Source organism: Anopheles darlingi, chromosome X, assembly GCF_943734745.1.
Source record: "Anopheles darlingi chromosome X, idAnoDarlMG_H_01, whole genome shotgun sequence".
Taxonomy (NCBI): Eukaryota; Metazoa; Arthropoda; class Insecta; order Diptera; family Culicidae; genus Anopheles; species Anopheles darlingi.
In genome coordinates, this window is record NC_064873.1 from 3,396,642 (window position 1) to 3,415,612 (window position 18,971).

The following is an 18,971-nucleotide window of genomic DNA, read 5'->3' on the forward strand; positions in this document are numbered from 1 at the left end:
TCAGTAATAATTCTATGCCTTATCATCAGGCGTTTTTTTTTTGTTGAGAATAAGTTAAACGTTGCATTTTGTAATATTTTGAAAACAAAAAAGAAAGAAGTAAATTCAGCTCTTAGAGCATTTCTTATCGATCCGTCTACCGATAACATCGACTGCTTACGTACAGCCACAGAAATTCCATTGTTGATTATAGTCCTGGTAATGCCACATATTATCTTATCTGCTGTGAGCAGTCTATAAGGAACCTAGTTTGGTCGATTTAATCCTCATCGTCTGACATTACGATAACCTCTGAGTTTTGTCCGTTTTTCAGCGAGCGCATGCTAACTGAATCATTCGCTGCCAAGTCCGGCTCACATTTCACCGCCACCGGAAACAGCTCTTTGGCGACAGGAGAGGCCAACACTTGCTTTCGGGTATTGCGGCTCAGTCTCGGATCAGTAAGTTCAGATATCCGTCGCACTTTAATTAGGTTCGGACGATCAACTTTACTCGGCAGCCCACCATTTTTACCATCTGGTTCCAACATGGGCGAGACGGCCTCTTTCACCTGGGGAACGTGCGTCGGATTTATCGCTCTAGAAAGACTTTGCTTCGGGTCGCGCTTATTTACCACAACCCGGGACGGTCCCGGTCTGGGATTGTCTGGTCTGACTGCAATGACTCCCCGTTTAACAATTTTTATGAAGGGGGATGCCATGGTAGGGTATGCGCGACGTGGATGGATTGGTTGGAATGCTGTCTGCTTAGAGCTATCATCCAACGCATATCCCACTGCCTTCATGTCATCAGTTACAGGATTGAGTATTTTGATCTGATTCTGGCTAGATGCTGGGTAGCTTATCGTTACCATAGACTTTTCAGTCGAATCTTTTGGTTTAGCTGCCGAAACTGCGACAGGAGAGGCCAACACTTGCTTTAGTGTATTGCGGCTCAGTCTCGGATCAGTAAGTTCAGATATCGGTCGCACTTTAATTATGTTCGGACGATCAGCTTTACTCGGCAGCCCACCATTTTTACCATCTGGTTCCAACATGGGCGAGACGGCCTCTTTCACCTGGGGAACGTGCGTCGGATTTATCGCTCTGGAAAGACTTTGCTTCGGGTCGCGCTTATTTACCACAACCCGGGACGGTCCCGGTCTGGGATTGTCTGGTCCGACTGCCATGACTCCCCGTTTAACAATTATTATGCGGGGGGATGCCATGGTAGGGTATACGTGACGCGGTTGGATTGATTGGAATACTGTCTGCTTAGAGCTATCATCCAGCGCATATCCCACTGCCTTCATGTCATCAGTTACAGGATTGAGTATTTTGATCTGATTCTGGCTAGATGCTGGGTAGCTTATCGTTACCATAGACTTTTCAGTCGAATCTATTGGTTTAGCTGCCGAAACTGCGACAGGAGAGGCCAACACTTGCTTTAGTGTATTGCGGCTCAGTCTCGGATCAGTAAGTTCAGATATCGGTCGCACTTTAATTAGGTTCGGACGATCAACTTTACTCGGCAGCCCACCATTTTTACCATCTGGTTCCAACATGGACGAGACTGTCTCTTTCACCTGGGGAACGTGCGTCGGATTTATCGCTCTGGAAAGACTTTGCTTCGGGTCGCGCTTATTTACCACAACCCGGGACGGTCCCGGTCTGGGATTGTCTGGTCCGACTGCCATGACTCCCCGTTTAACAATTATTATGCGGGGGGATGCCATGGTAGGGTATACGTGACGCGGTTGGATTGATTGGAATACTGTCTGCTTAGAGCTATCATCCAGCGCATATCCCACTGCCTTCATGTCATCAGTTACAGGATTGAGTATTTTGATCTGATTCTGGCTAGATGCTGGGTAGCTTATCGTTACCATAGACTTTTCAGTCGAATCTTTTGGTTTAGCTGCCGAAACTGCGACAGGAGAGGCCAACACTTGCTTTAGTGTATTGCGGCTCAGTCTCGGATCAGTAAGTTCAGATATCGGTCGCACTTTAATTAGGTTCGGACGATCAACTTTACTCGGCAGCCCACCATTTTTACCATCTGGTTCCAACATGGGCGAGCATGCCTCTTTCACCTGGGGAACGTGCGTCGGATTTATCGCTCTAGAAAGACTTTGCTTCGGGTCGCGCTTTTTTACCACAACCCGGGACGGTCCCGGTCCGGGATTGTCTGGTCCGACTGCCTTGACTCTCCGTTTAACAATTGTTATGAAGGGGAATGCCAGGGTAGGGCATATGCGACGCGGATGGATTGGTTGGAATACTGTCTGCTTAGAGCTATCATCCAGCGCATATCCCACTACCTTCATGTCATCAGTTACAGGATTGAGTTTCGTGATGCTGGGCTGTACCACATTGGCTGTAGTATGATTATGGACCGTTTTCGGCAAATCTATCGGCAAAAGCACCGGCTCCCCTTTAGAATGACCTGGCTGAGACAAATTGTTTCGCAACAAAGAACGCGCGGCCGAGGTCGTTGGCGGTGGTCCTTTAAACACAGCAGTAGCTTTAAGAAATGCTGCTCCTACATCATGCACGGCAGGGTCCGGCCCAAATAATGCCGAGGGCAAGCAATTTCCAAGCGCTTGTGAGATACCTACAACATCCATCCTTAGCTTAAACTTGTCAACTTTCGGGTCCTGCATTAGCTGTTCGGTAATAAAGTTAAGGAGTTTCATAAGTAGCTGCTCTTCCTTTTTTCTGCAGGCAAATCGTTGTTCCCAATACTCTATATCTGTCGTTTTCACTCCGTCGATCAACATTGCATCACATTTTTCTTGTTCACGACGCTCTTCATCGATAAGTAAGCTCATCTCGCGCAGGCGACTACTATCGATTTTGCTTGCCATGAGCTCAGCCCTCTTCAACCGATCTCGCTTAATGGCCGCCAGCTCACCCGTCACCGGCGTTGATGGCACCAGCTCTTGTACCTTAGTTTTGATCACTTCGAGTAAATCGACGAGCATTTCTCCTATATCGTATGTTTCTAGTGATTGGATTCCGAAGGCCTCTTCCAGAGTTGCATCCGAGGCCACGGGAGTTGGTGCGAGGGATAAATTTTCCTGTTGCATGGTAGCATTCACCACCAGGTCCTTGACCGAGTGAACGTGGTTTCCGCTGGGGTCGAACAATTCGAAGCCCAACCCCTCGAAAGCCGCTTGTGTAATATCTAATGCCTTGTCGTTCATACTGCTAACTGTAATGGAAAATGAATTATTGCCCCGAGACCTGGACGCTTGTTACGCATTGCTTGCTTACCGTGCTTCGTTACGTCGTAGTTGGGCGTGTTTTTACAGCATCCAAAAAGCACTCCGCAAAAGCGTCGGTTGGTGAAAAATCTGTTTGCCAAATTTGCAGATTAGCCGGTCTCGAAATCGTCTATTTTTGACAGCTAGGAAGGCACTGTTATACATTTGTAATTCGTCCCCAACCACTGTTATACGTATCCTTGCGAAGAACGTAGAAGAGAAGAAAAATGTAGAAAGCCATTTTTTCTGCCTCCCGTTCCAATTTACTTTTCGAAGCAATTTCAATTCTACTACCATGCCACTGAACCATCGTATCTAATTTCACAACAACACAACAACATAACTCTAAACAATGTTTTGCTTTTAAATAAAACATCAATTCAAATAAAACGTTAAACATATTTTATTGCTGTTACGTTTGTTTTTTAATTCCGGCCCAGATGCTACATTTTGCCCGCGCAATTTTAAAAGCGCAGGCAAACCGGATCTGAAAATTTCCAAACTTTACTGACCCTTAGATCATTCACCATGCTGCGCATTCCATTGCAGGTTCGCTACCAAGGCAATGTGATCGGAGGGAAAGACAGGCGACGGTATCGCTTCATACATCTTAAGCTCTTCCTCGCTAGGCATCGGAATCACGTCCGTCACCTGCAGCAGATCGGTTTGATAGAAGATGTAATCGATGCATGCGGCAAAGCCGACCGTATAGTTGGTAAACGGTGGGCAACCACAGGCCGATGCCATAGAGAACGGTTGTGTCAGCGAAACGTTGCGCACCGCCTCCTGCTCGTTGCTCAGCCAGTCGGCCATTTCCGGACCAACGTACCTTTCCGTCATTAGCCGGTAGATGCCACACTCTGGTACGGAATTGAAATCACCACAGAACAGCAGTGCCAGCTCCTGCCCTCCCAGATTGTGTTCCCTGCGGATCCGTTCGTACGTGCGACGAATGTGGAGCATCGCGAAACCAAACTGCAACAGGCGTATGTGGTCGGCATCGGGATGAAAATAAAGATGCGTGTTGGCGACTAGCAAGTATTTGTTAGCCGAACGCGAGCGCAGCAGCGTCAGCTGCAAGGCCGTTGAGCGTTTCACAATTCGCTCCAACAGCGGCTCGTTGTCGCTTACTCTATCCCAGAGCTCGGGAAACTGTTCCATGATCTCGCTGACGATCACGCTATCCTTCTCGATGAAGCTGAAAAAGATAGATGACGAAATTGGTAACCGGCATCACGGTAACGGTCCACAAGACTACCGGGGTTTGCTGCTTGCTTACTCAAACTTTCCGGTATCGTAAAACGTAGCAAGGCCTTCCGCAGTATTGCGCTTTGGTTGGTGGCATCCGGCAAAATGTTTCTGCTCGAGTATCGGCAGCAGATCGCAATCGAAGATCTTGCTATCGACCTCCTGCAAGCATAGGATATCGCCTCGGTAGCCCAGCAGCTCCTTGATGAGCAGCTGCTTCCGGTAGTCCATCTCGAGCGCGTAAGGCAGACAGTAGCCGAACAGCACCGTTCGACTGTAGTCGGAGTCCGTGTAGTAGTCGGCGAGCAGATTGTAGGAAACCACGCGAAACTGATGCGGTGGCAGCTTGGTCGGCGTGAACAGATGCCGCACCTCGAACGGGCACTGGCCCGGGCCGGCCTGCACGGGACGCACAGCCACGATTTCAGTGGTCAGCCCGACACGTTCCGCTCCCCTCGGTGTACAGCAGAACTTCAGATGGTAGCCGATATCGCACGTTCGTACCAAGTACGTATGCTCCTGACACACCTCCTCCCATTGGATCTGCTGGGCGTTGTTGCTGGCGGGCATCAGACCGCGGTACCAGCGGTACTCACTTCCGGCCACTGTCGCAAAGTGTAGCTCCAGCTTCGCCGGGTAAACGTAGAAGTCGGCCAGCATGGAGGAGGGTAGCGCCACCGCATGCACCTCCGGCGTGTTACAGGTGATCCGGAGTTCATCGTTCAGCACGGTGAGAAACACATCCGGCTCGTGATCAAGGCGAGCTAGCAGTTCCGCTATCGTGATGCTACTGAACTGCTCCTTTCTCGTGCCAATGGAGACCGTGATCGGTGACGGTGGGACTGCCGGCGGTTGTTGCTGCTGTGTCCGTACGTCGGCCGCTACTACCTGCTTTCCATCATCACTGGGCGCCGGTGAACACGCTGCTGCCTCCTTTTTCGACGCTTTACGTTTATTCTTTTTCGTGAGCTCCTTCTCGATGTTGCACCGCATCCGTTCGAGGCAGACCTCGACCGACTCGTCGATGCTGCGGTTAAAGTTGAACACCTTGTCGAGCCGATGCTGCGCGGCCACCAGGTGAAACCGGATCTGGCAGTGGCTGTCGCCCGGCAAGTGCTTGAAGTACGCGGTGTGCATCCTGTACCGGTGCGTCGGCTGAAAATTGGAACCGTCACGCCGTGGTAACGCTACCCCCACAACCAGCCGTAGTTTGCAGAGCGTGTTGGCAGGATAAGCGATGCAAAACTGTTTTGCCAGGTGCCCCAACATCGGATGCCCGAACGACAGGTGGTGGGTGTTTGTCAACGACGAGCCGCCGCCGTGTCCCGCCTGCCACAGTATATCAGTTCCGCAGCACGGCCACAGCAGTCACGTGTGACACCAGCTGCCATTATCTGCTGCATACACTGCCTGTTGTTTGACACACCAGAGCAGTGTGTACGTCGCTGTCACTGTAGCTGTTGCGGCCGATGTGGACTCTGGCTGCTTCACACACGAGAGCAAACGTCGGAACGCAACACAGACACTGCCGTACGCACGGTTGGTCTCATTCCGCGAACGCTACCCGAGCACAAAGGAGGGCCGCCATCGAACGCTGCTCCGGCGCAACACATCCGTCCGTACGCACTCCCCTCCCTTTTCCCTACGTTCTACTTGCGCGCGCGCGCTCGCGTTGGGTGCGTACGCGCGCGTGTGTGTGCGTGTTCGTTTAGCACTTAAGTGTTGGTTGTGGCGCGTGTGGTGCTGCGTCTTGGAAGGTGTTGCTTCGTGCGTGTCGCGGGAAGAGATATCTCGCTACCGGAGCCGAGGCAGTGGTTTTTGGCCGTTTTCGGCACTGTGTGTTTATGCGTGTATGTGTGATCTGTATGTGCCCCCCCCTGTGTGAGGACTGAGTAGTCCTGATTGTGCCAAGACGCGCGGTCGGTCGTTTTAGCAACTCGTGATCGAGCGATCTCCGGTGGTAGTGTTGTTGTTTAACTGTGTGTGATTACTACTGTCAACATCATACAGCGGCAAGATTGAAAAGCAGCAGGAGGAAACGTAGGAAAAATCAAGCAGGGCGGAGATCCGTGTGTCGCCAAATTGTTCGGAAGGTAAGCAAAGCTTTGACTACACATTGCCTTGCAGGACGGCGATAAAGTGCAGTTTTATCGCCAATGCACGAAGCTTCTCTACTGCCTCTCCCCCTCCCTTACCCTCCCTTTTATGCTGCGGCAGCACCTTATCGCCGTTGCTGCGACCGCGGTAACCAGGTGTGGTTCGGCTCTCCCATTCAACCTACACACTCGATAATATATTGAACAGCTAGTAACAAGATTTTGGCGAGGCGCTTCAATGCCAGCCGACACACGCGGAATACATTGTCGTCCAGTTCAGTTTGCCTCCAAGTATTACCATCAATAACATTGGGCGCACATAGACCGCTGTATACATAGCGTTACGCCCGCATAACGCATTCAAGCGTCAGCGTCCAGCGTGAAATGTGATATCACGCAGGAAGGGACGATGAAACTAACCGTGAAGCGGAGGGATTGTTGGGGGTAGTTGGGTGAAAATTTACTTCACAGGCCAATCTTTCGGTAGCCACGGTCCACTGGCGAGTCCAATTTTGTGCCCCGGTGGACGGCCAATCGCTCAAAACGATATTCATTCCACCATCTGTGCCAGCTAGATCGATCAACGCGCACCGCCAGATGGTGGATGCTGTTGCTGCTGTTGTGTCGCACCACCGCACCGCTGAATGATCTCAAGAACTACACCCACACACACACACTCGCGTGCATACACATACCGTTGTAGGAGACAGGGGAGGCAAGTGATGTGGTGGCTAGAGAGTGCCGAAGAAGGAAAAGCGACCGTGACTATTGCTCAATGGCAAGAAGGGTTGTCCCAGCTCCGCACCAACACATACACGCACTGACGCAGAGCACTAGCAGCAGCAGCAGCTGTATCTCAGTAGAGCAGAGCAATCGCGATGCATATATGATTCATGCGAGACAAAGTCGTTTGAAATGTCTGTCTTTTTTTTTTATTAACATTTATAAATACGTATACGTTTATTAACAATAGCAAAAATTGGGGTAAGACACGGTGCTGGATTTCTTGAAGGAAGGGTATGCCAGCAGTTGTGCTCAGCCGAAATATCTGTTGGAAAACAGAAAAAAAAACGCCTGCAATGACAGAGTGAGCGAGTGAGCGAGCGAGCTAGGGAGAAATAGATGCGAAGGGTGCAAGTGCCACCGCATTCGGTTGGGACGCACTTGATCCTGCACTCCGATATGGTAGCCAGTGCCAGATGCACCGACAACACACACACACCTCACGCGCAGAAGGACTCCACCCTAGTCCGGATGTTGCTCCGCTGAAGCCAAGCCACCACGCCAGTAGTTCCATCGATCAACCAGCCATCAATCCCCCCCGGGTTGATCGATTGTATCAATCTGCAATCAGGCAGCAGCAGCAGCAGCAGCAGCCTCAATCAACCGGCGGCAAGGAAAATGAGAAAACCACAGACAGACGACGACGACGACGACGACGACGAGTGAGTCAGCCCCGAAGGGACGGCTGCTCTGATGATGACGCGTGATATGATCCCTCTCCACCCCTCCACCCCTCCCCCCCTCCCAATATATCCTTCCTTTCCCTCGTCCCACGCAGCCCACATGCGGGTTTATTTTTAACCAACCAACCGATATTCTGGCAGATGACGACGATCCACGGCGGCGCACACTGGCGACCTGATCTCGATACACACGCGCTCAAGCACGCACGCACGCACGCACGGACGGACGCACGCACGGCGCACACACTGACCGTTGATTCGTGGGCGAATGCGTTGGCCGACCGGGAGCGCGATTCGCGCTTGCATTTCGGCTGCTGCTGCTGCTGTCCGGTGGTTCTTCTGTTGCTAGCATCTCGATCTGCAGCCCAATCGAAGGGCTCTACCGGCCAGGTGTGTGGGTATGGCACGCGCCATAACCCCCCCCCCCCCCCCCCCCCGGCCATGCCTTGCCTTGAGACCACGAATAGTTCGATCGGTACGATCGCCGAGCCGGGGCGACAGATTCAACATCCCACACGTTGCGCGTGCGCTCAACATATGCCAACCTAGCGCATGAGTACACGCGCGCGTATATATATATATATATATGTGTGTGTGTGTGTGTGTTTGTGTGAAGGGTTGGATAATCCCTTTTTTTGGGCACGCAAAAAACAAAAACGCACCGGTAGTAGGCCACGCTGGGTAGCCACCGCACACCGCACGGTTCGTTGTTTTCGGTTTTCCAAAGAGTGAGAGTGGTGTGTGTGTGTGTGTGTGAGAGAGAAGAGCATTTTGTTTTTACTGGCACTTCCTCCTCCAGGTTGTGACCTAGATAGTTTTTCTACCTCCTTTTCATGTTTATGCACCTGCAGGGTTGGCTCGGCCCGAATCGCCTCGAAAGCGGCCCAGTGAATGTTGGCACAGCGCGCGCGCCATCCTGAAAGTTGTGTGCACTTGACCTCGAAGCAAAGCCACCGCCAAAAGGGTGGCGATTTTTGTGCGTTCGATTGTCGTCACACCCAATCACGCACATTTGACCTAATTGACCACCAGCATAAATAGGGGCTAGCCCCTCCTCACCACACACACACACCGGTCGGTCGCTCGCTCGCTTGAAACGTGCTGTACTGTCCGAAAGGGCAGCAACCGATGATGTGGACCTTCTGCCGATGGCGGCTTACGTCATCGTGCGAGAAACCGGTGAGTCACGTCGGTGGCGGTGAAGAAGTACGTTCCGTTTGTTAAGAGTTGGCTTTTTTTTTTGTAAATTTTTGTCCCGGATGTTGATTCATTCGATTCGCCACTCGCTCGCTCTCTCTCTTCTCCTGGTCCTGGCTCATGGTTTTTCCTGCGAAATCTCGCCTCGGTATCGGGTTGCGCTGGCACACAACCACAGCGATAACCGCACGGTTCCGCTATCCGATACACGATGCACTAGATGCGATGGGCGCGTCGCCTGAGTGACTGTGCACACGACCTAGCCGTCGCACACACGTATACGATAATAACAGCGAAAGAAGGAGAGGAGAAGACAGGGTGCAACCCCTCTGCGGATCTTACGCAAAGAAGTGGGTACTGGGTTAAGAACGGGTGGAGGACAGTAGTGGTCTGCAACGGCGAGCTCGGTACGTCGTTTGTGGTACGGACCAACCAAAGTGTCATCCTCGTCTCACCGGAGATGACGAATGAGTATTTATCTGTGTGGACCATCCAACCCAATGTCACCACCATTCCGTCACGCTGTTGAGTGGATACCCCTTGGAAGAAAAGAGAGGAGGGGTGCAATATGATGATGTAGTATGGCGACCCACGGATCACCAACGCAACGGGCGCTGTTGAATGGATCAAGAAAAAAATTTATTGTTTGATGGTCTTTTTTTTACTTTACGAATCGGCCATGAAGCGAAGAGAAAGCGGTCAAATTTTTCCCAGTGCTCATTTTACTTATTAACTCGTCATGCCGTCATGCATAAGTTTAATACCTCTCCAAACTGAATCCGTTGTCTGGCATTCCCATCAACTTATCTCAGAACGTTTACAGATTGACGATAACGGGAGCATTATCCAATTTATGCATGTATTTGGCGGTATATAATTTATCAATTTAGGGGTGCGCCGATATCTCGGGTGCTATCCCGATGCCACACAGATAGGGAATGCACGTTAACTATAGTAGAGCCGCACTGACACGGGTCATGCTATGCGGCCATAGCATTTCCCCTGAGTCGCCAGCGAACGAACGAACCCCGGTTTTAGGTTCGCATGGCACGGCATGAGTGAAAGTGATTAAATAGCGCGCTGGGCCCAAGGACACTCCCTGGCTGTATATATGTACAACTGCCAAAGGGTGAGATCGGTCATGCTTCGTTCGATAGGAAGGCTGGGCTGCGTTTGCAATCTTCAACGCAACACTATACGTTAGTGTCTACCATTTTTTTTTAGATATATAAGGCCGGACGAGCCGTATATGTATTGACAATAAACAACAAAATGGGGTAGGACATTTCCTTCACCACCCATCGCCATATACCGGGCTTGCTCGGTTGTGTACGTTATGCTATTCTGCGTGGAATATGAAATCCTTTCAGGGTCCTCCTCCTCCTCCTTGGGGTCTTCTTGATCTTATTGCTCACATCAATCTTGATTGACGCAATTATTCTATTATTACATTAAGATCTGTGCTTTGTTCCGTATTACTAATGGTTCTTTTTTTATCGTTTGACAGCTCTCCCCCCCACGGACAGTGACACGGTGCAACAGATTAGAAGTTTCAGCACCAACAACCAGATATAACTTTACTTCCAAACCCACCTGTTCGTGCGTTACGATGCGTCATCTACTGTTGGTGTTCGCAGTGGCCGCCGTGCAGCTGGTGGTACTGCTGGAGCAGGCTGCTAGCGAATCGTACCCGATGACGAACTGTCCGACCAAATCGACCTGCGGTCAGTGCATCCAAGCGAAGAACTGCCGTTGGTGCAAAGATCCGAACTTTACGCAGCCTCGCTGCCACGGGCAGATCGAGAACTACTGCGCCGAAGAGTTCACGGTTGATCCGAGCAACTCGTACCAACTGATCCATGGTAGACCGCTTAGCAAAGCGTCGGGTGGGGCCGCCGCGGCCGGTACGAGTGAGGCGCAAGGGTCATTCTTTTCGCAAAGCCACCAACAGTCGAGCTCGTCCTCCAGCTCTTCGTACCAGTCGTCGTCCTCGTCGTCCTCGGCCAGCAGCATCGTACAGATTTCTCCACAACGTGTCGGGCTCAAGCTAAGGCTCAGTGAGTAATGTTCAAGCAAAGGGCAGCGTTAGTGTTTCACACTGTCCACACTGTTCACTGTTCCAACCCTGTTTGCCTGTGTCCCCCCCTTTTTCCAGATGAAGTCTACTCGCTAAACGTCAACTATGCCCGGGCCGAGGACTATCCGGTCGATCTATACTATCTGATGGATCTGTCCAAATCGATGGAGGACGACAAGAACAAACTGTCGTCGCTCGGTGCTGAAATAGCGAGAGAAATGCGTGGCATCACCAGCAACTTTCGGCTCGGGTTTGGTTCCTTCGTTGACAAGGTGCTCATGCCGTACGTTTCGACCGTGCCGAAGAAGTAAGTATTGCCTCTCGCCGGACACTCCTCCCCGGTGGTGCTCGTGGCGAGTAACTTTAGAGGTTGCTGATGGTCATGCGGAAGACCGGGCGGGTTGCAGATACGGCACCAGTTGTGATCAGAATGCAATAGTCATCGCTTTAAGGAAGCACTGCTGCGGCACTGCGGCTGTGCTGTGGTTCGCTTGTTGTTGCGGTAGAGAACACACACACCAACCCCATTCCACATTCGTCTATCTGTATTCCTCGTAGACGGTTTCACCTGGCATCGTGCCGGTTTTGTTCCATCATCGATTTTGCTAAAAGTTGTGTTTTTTTTGTATCTTCCATCCGTTGTCCGATAATCACCATCCACTCTTCGTCGATAATAATTCTCCCTTCCTTCTCCTCGTTCCTGCCCTTATCACTCTCTTTCATTTGCATCCGCCATCCCGACGTTTGTTTTGTGTTCTCTTTCTCATATTTACACCCTTTCCTGCCCCGGGTGTTTCTGACTGTGGTGTGACTTCACTCTTCTATCACGGGAACCGCTGGTAACCGCTGCTGCCCTTTCATACTACGCAAAACCTACGGGCTCGGCTAGGCTGCAAAACCCGTGCGATAAGTGTGTAGCCCCGTACGGCTATCGGAACCACATGAAGCTGAATTTGGACGCTCACAGCTTTTCCGTAAGTGATGACCCGTCAACTCTCGCCTGCCTACGCTTTACCTATAGTTTCCTACACTAGAAGCACGACCACCGACAACCGTAGACGTGGCGGCACTAGTTTTTCACGGACACAGGTTATGCAGCTTCAATACGCACGTGGTAGCCTTTACCATTGAACCAATTGTAGCGTGATCGAACATATTAGATGCCCAGTTCGTAACGGATGTACGTTGAATTTGCTAAACTGGATTCACTATTGTTTTATCATAATTTACTCAGCAGTAGACGTTGGCTTATTTCTAATGTTTTATTTTTGATTGAATAATCCATAAACATAATGCCAGTACCTTTGTGGTCATATATGCCGTTTCTTTTCTTCCTTGAGCCACGTTGACGATTGATGCCGTGTAACCTATGTCCGTTTCCAATAGTGCACCTGACACATGCAACTAGGTGCCTATCCAGAAGAATTCTCGAATGTTCGAATATTCAGTCTTCCTTTGAACTTTATATCTTGCATTAGGTCGTAGATTAGGATATCATAAATCAATAGCGAACAGGCCCACAGATTTCTAACATGTTGTCGTACGGATGTGTGTTGAATGTCATTTGAATGTATCTATGTGTAACTACTATTTGTTTTCATTTTTTTATATCTCATTGTGTGCACCGAAAGCTACAAACAAAAATTAGCGATAATGATTAGCCATGGGTAACACACGCCTTCCATGTTCGCAAGTATAGGTGCGGTAACCGAACCGAACTGCTCTGTCCTTTCGGTTGCAACTGGCGTGCCGGAGCGGACGTTGCCGGTATCTAGTATCTAGCGTATCCGTGTAACCGCGTACCGTTGTTTTCAGTTGCATGTGTATAACCATATTTACTATATTTGTTGTGTCCTGGCGTGTGTATGTGTGCTTAATGTCTTAGTTCAGCATTTGTTCAGCATCACGTGTGTAACATATTGTGTGTCCTATACCGACAGCGCCTCACCTGAGCCTCTCGTTGCCCCGGAGGGCAGAGGTTGGAATCATTCATCGATGGTCTCTTTTGGGTGGTTTGAGCCGGGTTTAAGGTTTAAGCAAACATTCTCGCCATCATTTCCTCCTTCATGTCACATTGTAGTTTCCTCCGCAGGTGCGAGGGTGTCCGGTTTTCCCTCTTTCTCGGGTGCACGATTTTTATTTCACCTCGACCACAGTTCGCCTAGATCTCCATCGCAATCCCGTACCGATCCGTCGCGCTCAACGGGTCGTTGAACTGGTCTGGTGTGTTCTCTTGTACTTTATATGTAACGCTCCAACGCGCAATCGGTCCGATAGCGGGTGCTACTACTACTAAGCGGCAATGTGTCGCGGTGGTTCCGCTCGTGCTGCACAAAGGGATTTGTAGAGAAATGTCAAACCAATTGCAGCGCGTCACTTTCCGCTGGCACAAGCCCGACCAACAAAACAGCCGAGAATCCTTAATGCTCAATGTGTGCCCTCTTCCATCTCTTCTCTTCTCAGTTTGCTTGAACCATGCTCCGGTTGTGTTGCTCCCTATGGCTACCATAACCTAATGCAACTAAGCAGCGATGCCAATCGTTTCACTGTAAGTTTCCCAATCCTTTCCAGCGTGTTTTTTGAAGCAACAAACCAAAATGAACCGATACCAAACCAACACAAACGACAGAAGCAAAAACAGGAGTTTCATCCAAGGCAAAAGGGTGCGAAACTTTGTGTTCAGATCAGGGGGCGATACAAAGGGATCAGCCGAGAAACCAACTGCAAATCAAAATTGGCAAACACATGCTTCGAGACACGATCGAGACAACCAACCGAGTTTGCCGAGGTTTCGCTCTTCCAATGTTATACGCACAGTTACTATTGTTTCTTCATCGCTATCACTCTCTTTCTTTCTCTTACTCTCTCCGTTTCTTTCTTTGCTAACTTTTCAAATAACCAAACGCGGCTGTTGTTAAGTACCCCGGCATTTGGAGGGGGAAAGTGCCAGTGACCACGCAGAAAGCCGTAACTTGGGCGCTGTGTCGCGTAACCAAACCATGCATAACCGATAATATTAACACCTTCACCGCCACCCCCCTCGTTTGGCAGGGACGGGTTCGCATCGGTTGTTGGTTTCTTCCGAAGAGCAGATGCTTTGCCCTGGTGTTCTCTTCTGTTCCACTGTACCCACCTTCTCCCCTTAAAAACAGGAGGTTGTTCGTGGAGTGCCACAGATATACATTAGTAACCCGTGTGAACACCGTGGATGAGCATTCAAAAGCTTGTAAAAATGACTTGGTTTTGGAGTGTGTAGGTTCGAAAAAGGGAATCTTCAAAATACACCGGTGCGCGAGCGAGCTGGTGGTAGTGCAACGTGTTATGGTACGGTGTCTCAGAAACGAATCTGTACATAATTATGCAATTTGTCCACTTGAATTGGCTTTTACATTGGATATTCATCCAATTAGATCAGAGCCTTTCCGTTTCGCAGAGTTTAGCCGGTATCACAACTGTGCCTCTCCATGAACAGATCGTAAAGTGCGAGATTTCCTATCTGACATTGGTTATGTGTGTTGTTTGTTTCTTTTTTTTTTTTTATTGTTGCTACTGATACTCCCTCACCAGTTTGCTGTTTGGCGTTGCATCCTAACACAAGCTTTCCATCCCCTACAGAGCGAGAGAGATCATCTACTTCCCAACGAGAAAATGGCGAAGTAGTTCAAAGACGACATTCTGTAGATGTATTGTAATCGAGAAAAGCTAAACAACCAGGCCGAATAAGTTAAAACACTTTTGGTCGAACCACCTAGTTAGATTCTAATGTGAAGAAGTAATCCATGTTGAGTTGGGAAAAAGCAACGTCCTCTGTTGCAATTGTGAACTTGTTGTGGTGGTTGAGTGTGTTATTTGATGCACTTTGATATTTTGGTGCCATTTGATTTAACATATTGGATCTCTCTCTCTTACTCACTCTCTCTTTCTTTCTCTTTCTCTCTGCCTGAATTGGTCACTGCTCTCCGGGTGGCAGTGAGCACACCATCCTCTCCTGTGGCGTGTGAACTAACTCTAGTACATTGTGTGTCGTACTTTAACATTGATTGGTGCATGGCGCGAACCTTGAATAACAATAACGGGATCGAACCTCCCGTTCCTCCTAGGATCAATTGTCTTATATTGCACCTGTATGAATTTTCAAAAACTCCTTTATGTTGCTACTGCTAACACCACAAAAACACACACTTGCGATTATTGATGGTTTGCTTCTGTTGGTACTCTACTACCACCACCTCTACATCACTGCCTTGTTCGTTCACTACCGTAATTTTATCTCACACACAAAAAAAAAATATCGAAATGTATACTACTGGCGACGTGCTAGTAAAACGGAACGAATATGTTTATGATGTCGCAAAGAGGAATGGACCGTATCGAGCATTGAAAATTGATTGATTCCTGTTTTCTCCTCCGTCCTGCTTTGGCGTCGTGTGCGTGTGCAGGAAGAGGTACGAATGGCGAACGTGTCGGGCAATTTGGACGCACCGGAAGGTGGCTTCGATGCGATCATGCAGGCAATCGTGTGCCGCGACCAAATCGGATGGCGTGATCAGGCTCGCCGTCTGCTGCTCTTCTCGACCGATGCTGGCTTCCATTACGCGGGCGATGGCAAGCTGGGTGGTGTGATCACGCCCAACGATGGCGAGTGCCACCTGGATAAGGAAGGCTGGTATACGCATTGGGACAGGCAGGACTACCCGAGTATCTCACAGATTAACCTGAAGGTGAAGGAGAACGCGATCAACGTGATCTTCGCGGTGACCGCCGGCGAGACATCTGTGTACGAGAAGCTGTCCGAGCTGGTCGAGGGCTCGTCCGTCGCAATGCTGTCGGAAGATTCGTCCAATATCGTGTCGTTGGTGGCCGAACAGTATCAGGTACGTGCCATTGGCTAGATTAACCTCTCATCTACCCAAATGCGTGATTCCTTTATTGTTTCCTTGGGGTTTTTTTATTATTATTTTTTTCGTAGAAAATCTCATCGTCAGTGGAGATGAAGGACAATCGAACGGATAACGTGATCGATGTGAAGTACTGGTCCCGGTGCCGCGGCAACACATTGGTACAGACGAATCGATGCGACGGACTAAAGGTGGGCGAAAAGGTGACGTTCGAGGCGCACATCACGCTAACGAAGTGCCCGGAAGACCCACGCGAATGGAACCAGGTTCTACAGATCTATCCGGTCGGTATAAACGAGAGTCTGACGGTTGATATCGAGATGCTGTGCAGCTGCCCGTGCGAGCATCCATCGGATCCGGGTTATCAGGTGGAGTCACCCCAGTGCAACGGACAGGGGACGCTGAAGTGCGGTATCTGCGAGTGCAACAACCAGCACCATGGGTTGTTGTGCGAGTGCTCGCACCTTGGTGATGGTTCGAGCGAGCCAGGCGTGTCCGATACCTGCCGTATGTCCAATTCCACTGAGGAGTGTAGCAACCGTGGTCACTGCGTGTGCGGCGTGTGCCAGTGCGAGCAACGTACGAACAAAGACGAACTGATTACGGGCAAGTTCTGCGAATGTGACAACTTCTCCTGCGAGCGCCGCAACGGGCTGCTGTGCTCCGGGGAGGACCACGGTAGTTGTGTGTGCGGTCAGTGCGATTGCCGCGAGGGTTGGACGGGACAGGCCTGCGATTGCCAGAAGAGTAACGATACATGCATGCCACCCGATGGTGGAGAAATCTGTTCCGGACATGGTACGTGCGAGTGTGGTGTCTGCCGTTGCGCCGTGACGGAGGAAGGTCGCTACACCGGCTGGCATTGCGAGAAGTGTCCTACCTGTGCTGGCCGCTGCACCGAGTTCAAGCACTGCGTCCAGTGTCAGATGTACAAGACAGGGCCGCTGTATCCGGATGGCTGCGCGAATTGCAGCTTGTTCGTGCCGACGGCAGTCGAAAAGGTGACGATCGACGAGGAGCGAAACGATAACAAGTGCACGTTTTACGACGAGGACGATTGCCGTTTCGAGTTCTCCTACAACGACAGGGAAAATGCCAAAAATTCGAGTATACCAGTCGAGGTGCATGCGCAGCAGGAACGCGAATGCCCGCCAAAGGTTTTTATGCTTGGTATCGTGTTGGCCGTGATTGCGGCAGTCGTTTTGATCGGAATGGCCGTGCTGCTGCTCTGGAAGGTGCTCACCTCAATCCACGATCGGCGTGAATTTGCGCGCTTCGAAAAGGAGCGGATGATGGCCAAATGGGACACGGTAAGGATTGAACTACCTCTAGCCTTTGTACCTTTGCTTTGGCCAGTTTGCTTCGTTTTGTTCTGAAATGTTCCTTTTTGTGCTGACGCGTTTTGTTTTTGGTTTACTGTTTTCTGTTTTTTAGGGCGAGAATCCCATCTACAAACAAGCGACGACAACATTCAAAAACCCTACTTACGCCGGAAAGTGAGCGGTATACGGACATACCTACGGGCAGAGAGGTTGGCGCAGCCAGTAATATCGCCAAAAGTCTGCATAATGTCTAGCTTGGCCCCTTAGTGTTCGTGCTGAACGTGTGCCAGGAGAGTTTCCCTCTAGTCGCTTTCATCGCCAGCCCAACTAAGCGAAGCGAAACGCTAACGTCCCATTGTATTATGCAATATGGAGAAGCCTTTTTTTTAATATGCGGGAGGTTTTTGGGGGGAATTTGAAAAAGTCGGTGTGAAGTACTTTAAAGGGCGTAAAGACTTAACCGCCCTAAATGCGCGCAGACCAGCACATCGTGCTCGTTTTGGACGCACGCACAGACACGCATGTGTTCAGCACAATTTTAATCGACCGACCGATTTACGATAGTATTGTTTTGGTTTTGCCAACATGTGCCTCTAACTCAAGTACTAGCAGTTATTAATGAAACAATTATACTTACTAGCCTTACTTTATGACACGTTGCTAGCAGCAGGATCCCAAATTACTCCCACATTTACTCCCGGGGGCTGCTACGCTGCCAGAGTGTAGAGAATTCGAATTGGGGGTTTCTATTTAAAAAAAAAACTGAAAATGCTGATAGGCAAATAACGCCAAACGGAACAGTGCCTTACTGTTTGCCAAGCACGTGGAGAAACAGGACAAACTTTGCTGGCCAAAAAGCAGACGATCCATCGATTGATCCTGCGATCTGTTGTGCCAATCTATGTTTGTTGGTAAGAACGGGAGGCAGTGTCGTGGCGTTTTCTTAGATCGTTCGACCGTTCGCATGATATTCGTACCACGTTAAAAGAAACGAGTATTGTAAGTACACGTGTCTTCAAACTGTAAGAACGAACACGCACAATTGAACAAGCACAACCAATCAAATGCCAATATCACCGATGACGAGGCCCAAGCAATATTTTATTTTTATTTGAAGGTTGATTTTAACGCTTTTGATAGAAACCATTATACAAAAAACGATTCACTGCGACACTAACAGAACCGTATGTGCCATTACGAAAGGAGGAAAAAAAATACACTCGAGAAGAGCCTTACAAAAGCCTTGTCTTGATGGGGTTAGTCGGGGCGAACATGAACGTTTAAGTGATCCTTAGGATATTCGATTAACTAGTAGAAAATGAAGGTAACAGCAACAGCAATCTAAACATACGGCTCGTCCGTCCTTTTGTATGTTTAAAAACAACAACAGCAATGCACTGGGGCCACTTTTAAAGTCGTTGGA

The 18,971-nt window shown here is 49.7% G+C and overlaps 3 protein-coding genes across 5 annotated transcripts; 1 reads left to right on the forward strand and 2 right to left on the reverse strand.

The window, feature by feature from the left end:
- Positions 1-1,377: 1,377 nt before the first annotated feature.
- On the reverse strand, positions 1,378-3,331 carry LOC125955737 (uncharacterized). The gene is made up of 4 exons (XM_049686913.1): positions 3,255-3,331; positions 2,072-3,192; positions 1,478-1,564; positions 1,378-1,398 (listed from the first exon to the last, which is right to left on the reverse strand). The coding sequence occupies exons 2-4, from the start codon at positions 3,182-3,184 to the stop codon at positions 1,378-1,380; spliced, it is 1,221 nt and encodes a 406-aa protein (XP_049542870.1). The 5' UTR covers positions 3,185-3,192; positions 3,255-3,331.
- A 298-nt stretch (positions 3,332-3,629) lies between these two features.
- On the reverse strand, positions 3,630-6,013 carry LOC125955785 (2',5'-phosphodiesterase 12). The gene is made up of 2 exons (XM_049686971.1): positions 4,524-6,013; positions 3,630-4,442 (listed from the first exon to the last, which is right to left on the reverse strand). The coding sequence occupies exons 1-2, from the start codon at positions 5,759-5,761 to the stop codon at positions 3,764-3,766; spliced, it is 1,917 nt and encodes a 638-aa protein (XP_049542928.1). The 5' UTR covers positions 5,762-6,013; the 3' UTR covers positions 3,630-3,763.
- Positions 6,014-6,051: 38 nt separating this feature from the next.
- On the forward strand, positions 6,052-18,359 carry LOC125955655 (integrin beta-PS). 3 transcript variants are annotated; one of them, XM_049686814.1, is made up of 7 exons: positions 6,052-6,585; positions 10,759-11,308; positions 11,407-11,635; positions 13,792-13,876; positions 15,768-16,202; positions 16,298-17,536; positions 17,661-18,359. In XM_049686814.1, the coding sequence occupies exons 2-7, from the start codon at positions 10,861-10,863 to the stop codon at positions 17,724-17,726; spliced, it is 2,502 nt and encodes an 833-aa protein (XP_049542771.1). In that variant the 5' UTR covers positions 6,052-6,585; positions 10,759-10,860; the 3' UTR covers positions 17,727-18,359. The 3 variants fall into 3 exon arrangements, with proteins under 3 accessions (XP_049542771.1, XP_049542763.1, XP_049542754.1); XM_049686806.1 differs by lacking the exons at positions 6,052-6,585; positions 13,792-13,876 and adding exons at positions 8,196-8,444; positions 12,218-12,302; XM_049686797.1 differs by lacking the exon at positions 6,052-6,585 and adding an exon at positions 8,196-8,444.
- Positions 18,360-18,971: the final 612 nt, after the last annotated feature.